Source organism: Rattus rattus, chromosome 8 (assembly GCF_011064425.1).
Source record: "Rattus rattus isolate New Zealand chromosome 8, Rrattus_CSIRO_v1, whole genome shotgun sequence".
NCBI classification, from domain to species: Eukaryota; Metazoa; Chordata; class Mammalia; order Rodentia; family Muridae; genus Rattus; species Rattus rattus.
In genome coordinates, this window is record NC_046161.1 from 87,012,913 (window position 1) to 87,026,897 (window position 13,985).

General features: G+C 47.7%; 1 protein-coding gene across 1 annotated transcript; it reads left to right on the forward strand.

Annotated features, from left to right (window-relative positions):
• Nucleotides 1-744: 744 nt before the first annotated feature.
• Paqr9 (progestin and adipoQ receptor family member 9) lies at nt 745-2,954 on the forward strand. Its single transcript, XM_032910569.1, has one exon. It carries the CDS (start codon nt 885-887, stop codon nt 2,106-2,108), a length of 1,224 nt encoding a protein of 407 aa, XP_032766460.1. The 5' UTR covers nt 745-884; the 3' UTR covers nt 2,109-2,954.
• The last annotated feature ends 11,031 nt before the right edge of the window (nt 2,955-13,985 follow it).

The following is a 13,985-nucleotide window of genomic DNA, read 5'->3' on the forward strand; positions in this document are numbered from 1 at the left end:
GCACACGCACACACACGAGAGAGAGAGAGAGAGAGAGAGAGAGAGAGAGAGAGAGAGAGAGAGAGAGACTGACTCACACACGGATGAGAGCAGGACCGAGAGGCAGCACCAGCTGTCTGACAACCGCCAGGCTCGGATCTGGACACCGTCTCTAAGCGGGTACCGCAGTGCCCTCCCTGCCACCTCCGCAGGTTACAGTTAGAGCATCCCTCCGCCCAGTCGGGCTCCCCGCCCCCCACCCCCCCGAACTCGGGTCCCCTGTGTCCTCTAGACCGCCGGCGTGGCTGTCGCGCTTCGAACCCCCTCGCCCACCCTCGCCCACCCTCTCGCCCTGGGCGCCGGCGGCCGCGTCTCTGGCCAGCCTCCCGCCCCGCATCAATCATTAACGCGGCGGCCCGAGCGACCGCAGCCCGAGAAGGGGGGTGGGGAGATGGTAAGAGACGCAAGCCAGGGGACACCTCTTTGCCCTGCCGCGGCGCAGACACCCTAACCCTGGGGGGCCCCTGCCCTGCGCGGCGCCGCCCTCCCCGCCAGCGCGCCGCGCACATCCCGCCTCCCGCCGCCCGCCCCGCGCGCACGATGCCCAGTCACCGCCGCGCCGCCGCCGCCACCGCCGCCGCAGTCAGCCGCGCCACGCCGCCACCGCAGCGCGGCTGGCCGCACGCTGAGAGACGCGAGCGCGGCGAGGACGCCGCCGGCAAAGCCGCGCGCTCAGCAGCCCTCGCCCGGTGCGCCGAGCCCCAGAGCAGCCAGCTTCAAGCCGAGGCCGCGTAGCCAACCTGCGGCCGCGGTGGGTCCCAGGCAGCGCGCGCGCGCACAAAGGCTCCGACGGCGACCGGCGCCCGCGGTGGCCTCGCGCGCGCCCTAGCTTAGCCCGGGGCACCATGCCGCGGCGCCTGCAGCAGCGGGGCGCCGGCGCGAAAGGACCGCCCGCCCCGACCTCCCGGCGCTCGCATCCCTCCTCCGTCCCCCGGAGCCCTCCGGCGGCCACCACCAAGCCGCTGCTGCGCTGGGACGAGGTGCCCGACGACTTCGTGGAGTGCTTCATCCTGTCCGGCTACCGGCGGCTGCCGTGCACCGCGCAGGAGTGCCTGGCCTCGGTGCTGAAGCCCACCAACGAGACGCTCAACTTCTGGACGCACTTCATCCCGCTGCTGCTGTTCCTCAGTAAGTTCTGCCGCCTCTTCTTCCTGGGCGGCAGCGATGTGCCCTTCCACCACCCCTGGCTGCTGCCGCTGTGGTGCTATGCGTCGGGGGTGCTGCTGACCTTCGCCATGAGCTGCACGGCGCACGTGTTCAGCTGCCTGTCGCTGCGCCTGCGCGCCGCCTTCTTCTACCTGGACTACGCTTCCATCAGCTACTACGGCTTCGGCAGCACCGTGGCCTACTACTACTACCTGCTGCCCAGCCTGAGCCTGCTGGACGCCAGGGTCATGACGCCATACGTGCAGCAGCGCCTGGGCTGGCACGTGGACTGCACCCGCCTCATCGCGGTCTACCGCGCGCTGGTGCTGCCCGTGGCCTTCGTACTGGCCGTGGCCTGCACTGTAGCCTGCTGCAAGAGCCGCACCGACTGGTGCTCCTACCCGTTCGCCCTGCGCACCTTCGTCTTCGTCATGCCGCTCAGCATGGCCTGCCCCATTATGCTAGAGAGCTGGCTCTTCGACCTGCGAGGCGAGAACCCCACGCTCTTCGTGCACTTCTACCGCCGCTACTTCTGGCTGGTGGTGGCCGCCTTCTTCAACGTGAGCAAGATCCCCGAGCGCATCCAGCCGGGTCTCTTTGACATCATCGGCCACAGCCACCAGCTCTTCCACATCTTCACCTTCCTCAGCATCTATGACCAGGTGTACTACGTGGAAGAGGGCCTGCGCCAGTTCCTCCAGGCTCCCCCTGCTGCGCCCACCTTCTCGGGCACAGTGGGCTACATGCTGCTGCTGGTGGTTTGCCTGGGGCTGGTCATCAGGAAGTTCCTGAACAGCACCGAATTCTGCAGTAAAAAAGTGAGCCTCCACCCCGGAGGAGGCTGGTTTGCCCACCTGTTTGCGTGGAGTTTCTGTTGTTATTGTTGGTTTGTTTTCAAGTTTTGTTGTTTCCTTCTTTGCTAGAAGAGGGTGCTCCAGGCCACAAGGGAAAGGTTCCTTGATAGTTGGGGAATCCCAAGTCCACTGGCCTTTGGAAAAGAGAGATGGGGATGAAACAGAAGGAAGAGGGCCTCCAGGAAGAAAATTAGGGACTGTCTATGATATCCAGGGATTTTGCAAAGACAGTGAGGATTGTCTGTGATTACTGATAGAGCCCCAAGCAGTTGGCTTCTCTAACAGTCTTCTGTGTCCCTTAGTGAAGGCAGGTGTGCAGTGAAGAGGTTAAACACAAATCCCTGGCTGCTACTGCAGTCTTGAAATGATTGGATTTGTCAAAAGAATGGAACTTTCCTTGTTGGGAAGTGGGCACAAAAGACGCAAACCCGGGGCTTAACCCACTAGACAATGCATGGAATGTGAACACAAGTTAATTATTTCAAAAATGTGTATCAGATGTTATTTAAATGATAATATATACAGTGATTTTTTTCCATAATTTATCGAAGCCTGTGAGATGCACTGAATTTCCTTTGTCACGTAGTTTTGATTTTGCAGCCTTCTGCATTGCACACGTGAGCCGGGCATTAGGGCAAGCTTGAGAGCTCTCCACTACATTTTTAAACAGTGTTCTGTGAAGGCCTGTGAGTGTCATGATAAAACTGTGAATGACTACTTAGGGACTCTGATTAGACTATTGGTTAGGCTCCAGTGGCTTGTATAGGTCTTCAATTCCTACTTACTTTGATGTATTCCACAAAACCCACCTTGGGTTTTTTTTTTTTTTTTTTTTTTTTTTTTTCCTTTTAATCTGATTCTTTCCTCTCTACTTATTTAAGTTGCCACTAAATAAATGTGCCTTTTGAAGCAACACCCGAATGACTGGTCCTCAAACATAGCTTCTTGTACTGGGAGAAGAGCATATTCTTTTTCCTACTTTGCTGCAAATCGTGATGAGCGGAAGCGAGGGAAGATGGGGGTGGGTTTAGGTTTGTAGTGAGGCCGGAAATAGCTTAAAGGTGTACGGAGGGTTTCGCTTCTGCAAGAGTCAGCCCTCTAAAGTGGCTGAGGTTCCTACTGCAACCACAATGGATGGAAGATTAGGACATCCACGCATGTATCCCTGCTTAAAATTTAAAAGGCAATCAGGATCAGTGAGGAAGTTCTACTAGGAAAGCAGGAATCTCATTTACGACTGGAATCTTTGAGTTAAGTAAGAACTACAATTGTACAGTTAAACATCAAAGTCCCATTGGAACCCAAGCTGTGGAAATGATTGGTAGTCACCCTGCATCCTTGAAGGGTTAGGAACATGCCCCCAGATTCTTTCTAATGACCTTCTCGGCCAGTGTCGTTAGACATTTCTTACAAATGTTAACCTGTCATTAGAATGGCAACTCTTTAACAGTAGCGCATTTAAATATTCGTCACACTTCTTGGTAAGTCCTTCAGGCTAAGAGGCCACTACATTAATGAATGGGGAGCTTTGGCATAGTAGTGTAACATAAGGCAAGCACATAGGGCATACGAACACTTACCTCAGTACTGGCAGGATGGTGCTCCTGAAAAGGTCGGTGTCTTGTTCATGCTTTTACTTGCTACTGTATTTGTAAATAGATAATCTTGGCACAATTCCCTGGAGGAACCAATGCCCTGAGTGTGTTCACCTGCACACAGAAGTTAAATGTGTGCCTGTGTGTGTGTGTGTGTGTGTGTGTGTGTGTTAGAGAGAGAGAGAGAGAGAGAGAGAGAGAGAGAGAGAGAGAGAGAGAGAGAAGAGAGGGTGTGGTGGGGAATGTATGTATGTATTGAATTTAGGACTTCTTAATGGGATTTTAAAATATACTTTGCATGACCCCTGATGAATGTCAACGTCTCATCCTTTGCAATTGCAAGATTTCTGTTGGGTTACAGAGGTTGATAATGTGTGCTTACCCCTGATACTGCTCCTCAGCGAAACTTAATTGAGCACTTATGTCCAAGGATAACTGTGGACATCAGGATGCATCCACATACACTTACTTGCATGTCACTGTCACTTCTCGTAGCATCTCAAAGAGTGTTCACTCATACACTAAAGAAACAGGTTAAGGAATATTTTGTAGGTTTTGTTGTTGTTGTTGTTTTTTAATTGAGACACCCCCGTTGGAAGGACCTCTCAAGAGAGGGATATCTGATAGAATCTGTGAATGTGGGAACAGGATGTAAAACCCAGAATTTGTCTTTTTGGGTTCTTGTTGCAGACCTTCTGGGTATTCTCAGGCTGTGTGTCTTTGTCTTTAAGCAGAGGCCACTTGAGGATAAAATCATACCCATATCATTTTCAAGTGATTATGATGCATGAGCCAGTGAGATGACCCGCTTTCCCAGGCTCCAGGAAAAAGGAGGATTCATCTCCCCTCTCTGCCGGACATTTCCTCTCCCCCTTTCTGTGCTACTAGCATTAGCAATGGGACATTCGAATTGAAAAGACGGTTGGCTTCCCTTCCTGTTTGCAGATACACCACATACACCATTCCAGACCAGGGACGGTTTAACTACATGTTACTGGCTGAACTATATTCTTTCTGTTAAGGCAGATAATGCCGTTTTAGAGCCAATATTTACTCGGTCTATTTGCAGAGAGCTAACCCGGCTTATTACACATTTCAGGAGTAATGTAGCCATCAGAATAAAACTCTAAAATATTTTCCCATGTTCTCCATTTCACCACAGGCATTAGATTTGATTGTATTTTAACAGTTCGAAATATATGACAAATCATAAATAAGAATTCACTCCACTATCTTTATACAGTCTACTTGGCAGTAAAATTCTGAAGCCTATTATAAAATCCAATTTTCTTTTTGTTTGTAGTCATAGCCTAGGTGGCATCTCCAGGAGCAGCCCCTTGGAGGGGTGCCTGGGAAATGACTGGTGTCTGTGCCTATTGCTCCATGGGTTGCTTCTAGGGCTGGCTGCCTAAGGCTTGGGTTTAGTTGGCTACAGGGAGACACCTTCTTCCTCCCCAGATTGCCTTCACTCAGGTGAAGAAGATGATCTTCCCAGAAAGAGGTCGTTCAGACTCCTCCATGTCGAGACTGGCTTGTAAAAATAAACATGATCTTTCCCCACTGGCCACACACGTTCCATAAATAGCCCAAGGAAAAAGTATGGGCTACATAACTGTCCCGAGTGGCCTTAGGCTGCTTCCATTCATAAACCCCACTGTAAGTGCTCAGTCAGAAAACCACTTAGCCTAATCTGTCGGACAATTTTAAGGCAGGATTTTTAATCTTCAGCTCTCCCAGCTAGTAATCGGCACGAAGCTGTAGTCGACAGGTATGGTTGAAGTCACTTTTTAATGGTTTTACCATTGGCCGAAGGTGCCATAATTTCAAACTGCTATTAGAAGGCAGAGATCGCTGTGTGCTCGGTTGTGTCTGTAAGTCTGCAGGTCTATATTACACGGTCAAAGCATACAGATACCAGTTGGATATATCATGTGTAATCATGGATAATATATCCTTTAATATCTATTCAATTTTGAAATAAGACACGTTAAGAGCTGGGTACCTTTAAAATTAGATTGTAAAAATCTTAAAATGTTGCCAGCCACTGACATGATTTCCGTCATCTTGTTCTTCAGCCATTAAGTTTGCCTTTGCTGAACAACTCTGTTAGGCTCCTTTGACTGATGTCCATCTAGCCTTCAATGTGATCTTCCTAGTGATTCCTGGACATCTACCGTGTGTAAGACGCTGAGCAAGGATCTATCCGCATAATTGCCTTTTTGTCTATAGCAAAGCAGAGCTGAAGTTTGGGGTTTTTTTTCTCCTATTGGTATAAGATCAGGATAATAGTAATTTATCTGCAGCTTTTTACTTTTTCCCTCTGTTCCTTAGCTTTAAAAAATGTTTTTGAAAACTTAATTTACAATTCAGGTATAAAGACACACACACACACACACACACACACAGAGAGAGACACACACACAGAGAGAGAGAGAGAGAGAGAGAGAGAGAGAGAGAAAAGAGAGAGAGAGAGAACAGAGTTTAGCATTTTTTTATCACCATGGTAACGTCAGTACTAACAATGAACTGCTACAAGGTTGATAGTGTCCACACCATTAAGAAGAGTGGTTCATTCAAAGTGCCTAAAACAGATAGTGTTGTAAAGTCAAAGCAGGACCCCACACACGCACGTGTGAGTTTAAATGCTTAAATCTCCAAAATGTTTCTGGCCTTTCCCTTCCCTCTTCTAAGATCCTTTTGTTGAGAGAGAGAGGGAGGAAGAATTGGACTCAGACAGCCAGCATGGGGCAGCCGCACAGCTATGGATGGTTACCTGGTTTTAAGTTCTGCCCCTAGAAAAGCATGTGGGCTTTGAGAGTGTTTGTGCTCAAACAGGTGGCGAGGGATTCTCTTTGGCATCGTAACAACATCCTTCAGCTTCTGACTGCAACACTGCATGCCGTGGGATATTTTGAGTAGTACATTTATCCCGTGGCTTAATTTGTTTCCATAAAATTAGGGCATAGGTCAAAAAAGCATTAGGGGCTAATTGGGAATCACATTTCAAGTCGTTTTCTTGAAAGATTGCCACGTATTTGCTGACACGTATTGCCAAACAAAAGCAATCGAGTCTAGACACCCGGGAAGAGAAGCACTGGATGGTGGAAAGAGGCATTGTAGGCTGTCCCTTTATGAGGGGCCACACGCCTTCCTACTGGAGAGTTGAGGTCTTCGATATTGTCAAAAATTTTTTCTTAATTCCAAAATGATTATCCATTCTCAGTAATCAAAAAACCTAACACACATTCCTGTTGTCATTCCCCAGAGAACAAATGCATTGCCTTTCTGGTTTGTGAATTTCTTCTGTTTTCCCCCCCCCCCCCCCCCCGGAGCTGGGGACCGAACCCAGGGCTTTGTGAGTGCTAGGCAAGCGCTCTACCGCTGAGCTAAATCCCCAACCCCTGGTTTGTGAATTTCTTAACAACTTGTAGGCTTTTTTTCTTCTTCTTCGTTTTGCTTTGTTTTGTGATAGCTTCTTCTTCCGTAGTCTGTGAGTAAGCTGCAGAACTGGCTGGTTTAGTGATAGGTCAGGGCCCCAGATGCTCATTTAGCTAGTGATGGTGGCAGGGTGTGACACACACCTGTATGCAACAATACGTAGTTACAATCTGGTGCAGGACAGAGGCCCCTTTAAGTTCTTAGAAGTCCCCGTCCCCACCCCGTGTTATGCTTCTGAATGTAACACAAATGCTTTACTGCTTTTGATTCTGAACGAGACATTTCTCAAGAAAATATCTTGAGTGTGCAAATCCATTCTCCAATGTGTAAAAGTGGCAGGCCACCTTCTCCATGCCTTACCGTTCCACCCAAAATATGCAATAAGCACACACACACTGCAGGCATCGCCGGGAGGAGCCTTCAGATGGTGGTTTAGCTGTTTCTCACGGTTTACCACCACGCCTAGGAAGGTAGGACACCATGTCAATGAACCCTGTTTCTGGGTGAAGCATAGGGACCCGCTTCCTCCTCCTTTTGGTTCCATCTCTATTTAGAAAGTACAGTCTTTTCTTTTTTAACTTGCTGGATGCAGAAATAATGCATGGGGAAAAATTTTAAAGACATTTTAATTTTATATCTCAAAGGTTTGTAATAGCAATTTGTTTGTTAAAAACAGGCCTCGGCACACGGGCTCTTCCAAAGTCTCATCTTTGTCTGGGCACTTAATCACTCTGAGCTCTTACCCAAATGATAACGGCCTCTTGGGTCTTTCAAACTGTAAATATTGTGTAGTTTTTTTTAAAAAAACAGGCTAGCTTCTTCTCTTTCTAAGGCATCAGATAGATTCTAGGTGTGTAATAAAGCTAAAGTTAAAAGGTCTTTTAACATCGTCTGCTTAGAAGCTGTCACTGACTTCCCTGTCTTGGGAAGACTCGGTCGTAAAGATCTGTCTCTGCCAAGTTGGTTTACTTTTCTGGGGCCATGAGGAAAATTATTCTAACCAGGCCACCGAGTGCCCAGGCAATGAGGGCGTGAGGCACATTTCCCGTGGATGGAGTGTCACCATAGCAAACCCTAGAGACAGCAGAAGGCTTGGCCTGGCTACTTCTTGCCTCTACAAGGAAGCCATAAGCCGGGACAGAAAAGCTTTCCTTTGGGAGCTGAAGGGAGGCTTCCACAGTGGTTCTTCCTCTCACTCAGGCATGTGGTAGCTCTGAATTGGAATCTTCATTCCAGTTTTCCCCAATCCATTCCAACCACCTTCGAAGCCTTCACTTCCCACAAATCCAGCCTTGAAGACGACAGATTCCTATAAGGATTCCCAATGTGCTTAGGCATTCAGCCATCTGCCTTACGAGGGCATCGCTTGAGGGGCTGTCTGTCTTCCCGGGCTTAGAGCAGAGGCAGAGGGGAGACTTCACACATCGTGTGGAAAGGTTTCACGGGTAGTTTCTAAGGCTCATTAAGTGGTGGTAGCTGAGAAATATGGGAGTAAAGAAGAATGCAGGCATAAAGAATTTTTTTTCCAGTGCTTGCTAAATTGATTCTTCTTAGGCCACCCTGACTCGTCTTCACTCTAAGAGCTGACTTAGCTAGAGAGGCATTAATTCTCAGGATGTGAAAACTTCCAACCTGGACTGTAAGGTGTCTTCACGGTATATTCGGACAGAAGAGCCTTACTTCATCGTAATTCCAGATTTCCAGAAAAATGAAGGAGAATCATCTATAGGAGCAGACATTTGGGTCAGTTCTGTGCATGTGGTTGAACAAATTGCCTTTCATCTCTGTTGTGCCGTTCGCTATGGTTTTACTTTTCTGAGACTTTTGTTTCCTCCTGTCTTGAATATGAAAAAAAAAAAAAGAATCCGAAAACTATAAACTATGCATTTTTGCTGCAAAAAAACAAATGTATGAAATAATAAATGATTTGTAAACACAGTGTTGAGGCCTGGATTCATATGTGTCTGTGAATGATCAGACTGTACTCTTCAGCTAAGTATTCCCAAACAAACACTGAACGTGTGGGAAAACTCTCAGTACTCAGGAGGCTGAGACTGGCCTGAGCCTCGTATTGAGTTATCTAGCAAGCCACTGTCTGGGAAAAAAGTAAAGCATGTGTAATCATGGTAAGTGTAAGGAAATATGACAATCAGAAGAATATTATTGCCCTGAAAAATCCTCCATATATTATTTTTTTACAGCATTAGTTAAATGAAAAAGGAAAATTCCTAAGGTACTTTGAAGCAGGATATAAATAAACTCACTGATTTTAAAGGGTATGTGTACATGGTCCATGGGTACTGGGCAGCGAACACTCTCTTCAAACTCTAATAATGTTGGGAATTTACAATACTTTCATTCCCAAATGCTACCAGGAAGGAAGACAGCTTAAGTCTGAAGCATTTTCATACTAAGCACTAAAGTAGTAAGCTTCAGGCCAACTTAGCTCTGAGACATTTTAGGACTAAAGCCTTTAAATCACACTGACTCTCTTGGAGGCTTTTGGTTCTTAGGGACAGGAAATTTTCCTTTCAATGAAGCAAGGTTTATAGAAGGAACAGTGGACAGTTCGGAGAATATGGAGAGTTGATGGCCAGACCGTGCGGGAGAGTCCAGCTGAGAACCCCTGCTCTTCTCCAGAGTGGTTCGCCAGGGCACTGCTACCAGCCAAGCCAGCTCCAGCTTCTCTCTAGCTTGTCTGTGTCTGTCCCCAATTCAAACTCTGGGGAAGAGTATCTGATTGGCCTACCTTAGGTCACATGACCTTTTTTAAAAGACAAGATACGGCTGGCTGTCATTTGAGCCTTTTTTAGAACCACCAGAAGGTTTGAGACAGTTGCCCACAGGAAGGCTGAAAGACAGACAAAACTAACTGCTAGCCTTTTCATCCACCCTCAGTGCCATATGGTAGAGGCAAACCACACATCCATGTCATTGATGAGGATGAAGACAAGGCTGCCTTAAAGGAAAGTGAGAGCTCCTGTCCCTGAAGCAGTCAAACAAGTGTCCTACTACTATGGGATCCCTACTGAAGGACAGAAGGAGGGAAGAGTGCTAACATACAGAAACAGTAGCAGTCGTGAGCCCGGTCCCTCCCCCAGCTAGCAGAATGTCCCTCTATACAAGCATTGTCACAGAACACACCGACTACCCGGATGTTCCAGCATCCATCCCCCCCCCTTCCCAAAGACAACCCTAAACCCTGACTTGGTACTTCAGCCCCAGAAACGCCCCCCCCCAGGTTAGGATTCATTAAGACATTTGGATGCCTCCCAATATGAAATAAGGCCACACTGAAGAGGGCTACTCCATCTGGCTACCCGGTGTCTCCTGAACCTGCTCAGACACCTTCCTGCTGCTCTCAGACTCAATTTGCCCCTTGTCCCTCTCCCAGTCTGCATGGAGAAGCTGCTCCTAGGCTTCTCTGGACTGTGTCAAGATCCTGCCAGTGGAGTAAACTGGTAGGAGATTGGACTGGAAGGAAGGGAGCAGAAGATATTTTTCTTCTTTTCCAGGCTTCTACTTTTTTTCCTTCTTGAGTGTACAACCTTGGTTACTGATATCAGCCGTTTCCTAGCCTGGACAGGAAAGGGAAAGAAAAGAGTAACTTCAGCATGGCTCAAGTAGTCAGTCACACGCAGACTGTTTAGTCCGTGTCTGAAGCCTACACACCTTTGGACTTTCTCTTACAAAGTTCCCTTCATTTTAGGGTTCAGTTTAGATTGGATTTACTGCTGAAACCCGAAGTTATCTTGGCTTTTCTGCAAGGTTTGTCTACCTCAGTCATGTGTAGTAGGACTGTTATCAAACTTGAGGTCAGAGTCTGAACCCAAGAATTGAAGTTTGGCAACAGGTCCACGAGAAGCCAACTAAAATGGCCAACTAGAGTAAAAAGCAACCACCTTGGGAAGATAGACACAGAAAACCAGTGTCCCCACTCCCAACCACACCAAGTTCATCTTTGAGAGGGCCCATCATTGTCTGGGCTTCAGTCTCGCCTTACAAGGTGGTCTGACAAGTTTTTTTTTTAAATTTTTTATTTTTTAAAATTATTTATTCACTTTACATGTATGAGTACACTGTCGCTGTCTTCAGACAGGAGAAGAGGGCATCAGATCCACTACAGATGGTTGTGAGCCACCATGTGGTTGCTGGGAATTAAACTTAGTACCACTGGAAAAGCAGTCAGTGCTCTTAACCGCTGAGCCATCTCTCCAGCCCAACAAGATTTTTAGAACTGTGAAATATCTTTTCTGGAGACAAGTTGCACAGCACCACCCGCAACAGGAGATCTTTCCTCCCAGCATGAGATGCCTAGAGAAATTCCCCTGTCTTGGAATCTATTGTCTGAATAGTCTGATAGATCAAGAGAAGAAAGTGTCTCTTTGGAATATCTTTATTTCTGCCTGGTGGTTTACTGGATCATACAACCCAGCCCACCTCAACTCAGCTAGCCCAACTCTTTAGGATCTGCACATTAAATCTTTGTAAAAATTCATTAAATTTTAGAAATGACTTTTATTTATCTATTGGGTGGGGAGTTGTGCCACAGCGCGTGTGTGGAGATCAGAGGACAATTTGAAATTGCTGGTTCTCTACTTCCAACATGTAGTAAGTTTGTAAGAAACATTCTATTAAACAAGAAGGTAACAACTTAAAATAGTTTCAGGAAGTCCCTGAAACTGACCAGATTCACTAGGCCACTCCCTGCCAGTGTAAGCAATAAAGGCTAAGCATCCCTGATGCAAAGAAGACTTCTCATATAAGCAAAGCTGTCACCCAGGCTGTAGTATCCTTTTGTGATACAGCTGTCGTTGAGTCATTTCTGCACCTATAAGCAGCCCCTCACCCACAGCCTTTTAAGCAACCTCAATAAAATTCATTGGTTCATGAAGTTGGACTTCGGTGGTATCCATTTGATGGTTTGTCATAGGTTCCCTCTCAGGGGAGTAGACCTGTGTGTTACATCTCCCCAGGTAAAGCTTTGTCACACAGTACATAATGATTGGACTCAGGCCAGCATGCATAGTGACAAGCACTTATGCCTGCTATCTTAGGGTTTCTCTCTGTGATCCAATACCACACCAAAAGCAACACGGGAAGGAAAGGGTTTATTTCTGCTTACAACTCTCAGGTCACAATCACTGAGGGAAGCCAGAGAAGGAACTCAAGGTAAACCCAGAGGCAGGACCTGAAGCTGAGGCTTTGAAGGAACTCTGCCTACTGGTTCATTCCTACTGGCTTGCTCAGACTGCTTTCTGATCCAACCTAGCACCATCTGCCCAGAGGCAGCACCACCCACATTGAGCTGGGCCCTCAGAGGTATTTTCTCAATTTCGAGTCTCTCTTCCCAAATAGGCCTAGGTTTATTTCAGGCTGATGAAAGACAACCAGCTCGCCCGCTGAGCCCTTTTTGCCAGCCCTGCAGTATTTCATGGGTAAGGGCAGGTTTTCTGCATCACTGATACTCATAGTACTTCCTCCCCAGTCCTCCACACAGGTATTTCAAGTCTCTAACCCCATGACACTTCACCTCTCCTGAATTACGGGTCCCACCACCTCCCACCTGTTCAGGAACTACACAGTACCTACCCATCATGCACTGCTCTACAGTGTGTCCTCAGCTATTTCCTCCCAACCAAATTAGTCATGAGTGCATCAAAACATGAACTCCTAGTGGCTTCCATTTCCCAGTTGAGAACATTGTCTTGTCCCTCTTATACCACCCTTTAGCCATCATCTGCTCTCTGGTTTACAGTAGCTCTTGGAAAGATGCTGGATGCTTGAATGTTGTTCTTCCTTACCTCCTACTCCTCTCACCCACTGTGCCCTCAGTCCATTCGTCTTCCTGCAATTATTAACCACACCCTCAATGACTAATAAATTTATTAATTAGTTATTTATTTGTATGTGTACGTGTGTATGTGCATGCATGTGTGTGTGTGTGAGTGTATGTGGTGTGTGTGTGTGTGTGTGTGTGTGTGTGTGTGTGTGTGTGTGTGTGTGGTGTGTGTGGTGTGTGTGTGTGTGTGTGTGTGTGTGTGTGTGTGTGTGTGTGTGTGTGTATGTGTGGTGTGTGGGGTGTGTGTGTGTGGTCTGTGTGTGTGGTGTGTGTGTGGTGTGTGTGTGTGTGTGGTGTGTGTGGTGTGTGTGTGTGTGGTGTGTGTGTGGTGTTATTGTTGGTTATTGTGTGTGGTGTGTGTGGTGTTTGGGTTGTGTTGTGTTTGTGTGGTTTGTGGTTTGGTGTGTGTTTGGTGTTGTTGGTTGTTTTGTGTGTGTGGTTGGTGTGTGTGTGTGTGGTGTTTTTTTGGGTTTGTGTTGGTGTTGTGTGTGTGTGTGGTGTGGTTGTGTGTGTGTGTGTGTGTGTGTGTGTGTGTGTGTGTGTGGTTGATGTGTGGTGGTGTGTGTGGTTGTGTGTGTGGTGTGTTTGTGTGTGGTGTGTGTGGTGTGTGTGTGTGTGGTGTGATGTGTGTTGTGTGGTGTGGTGTGGTGTGGTGTGTGTGTGTGGTGTGTGTGTGTGTGGGTGTGGGTGTGTGTGTGTGTGGTGTGGTGTGTGTGTGGTGTGTGTGTGTGTGTGTGTGTGTGTGTGTGTGTGGTGTGGGGTGTGTGTGTATGTGGTATCTGTGTATGTATGTGTGTGTGTGCTGTTGTGTGCTGTGCTGTGCTGTGCTGTGCTGTGCGGGTGTGTGTGTGTGTGTGTGTGTGTGTGTGGGAGGGAGGCATGTAGATGTATTAGACCATGCACGGGTGTGTGGAAGCCACAGACCAGTGTCTTCATCTATTATTCCCCACCCTAGTTTTCCAGACAGGATTTCTCACTGAACCAGAGCTTGTCGCTTCACCCAGACTGGTTGCCCAGTGAGCCCTTCGGTCTGAGCATCTCTGCGCTGGAGTGATGCAGTTGCAGACTTGT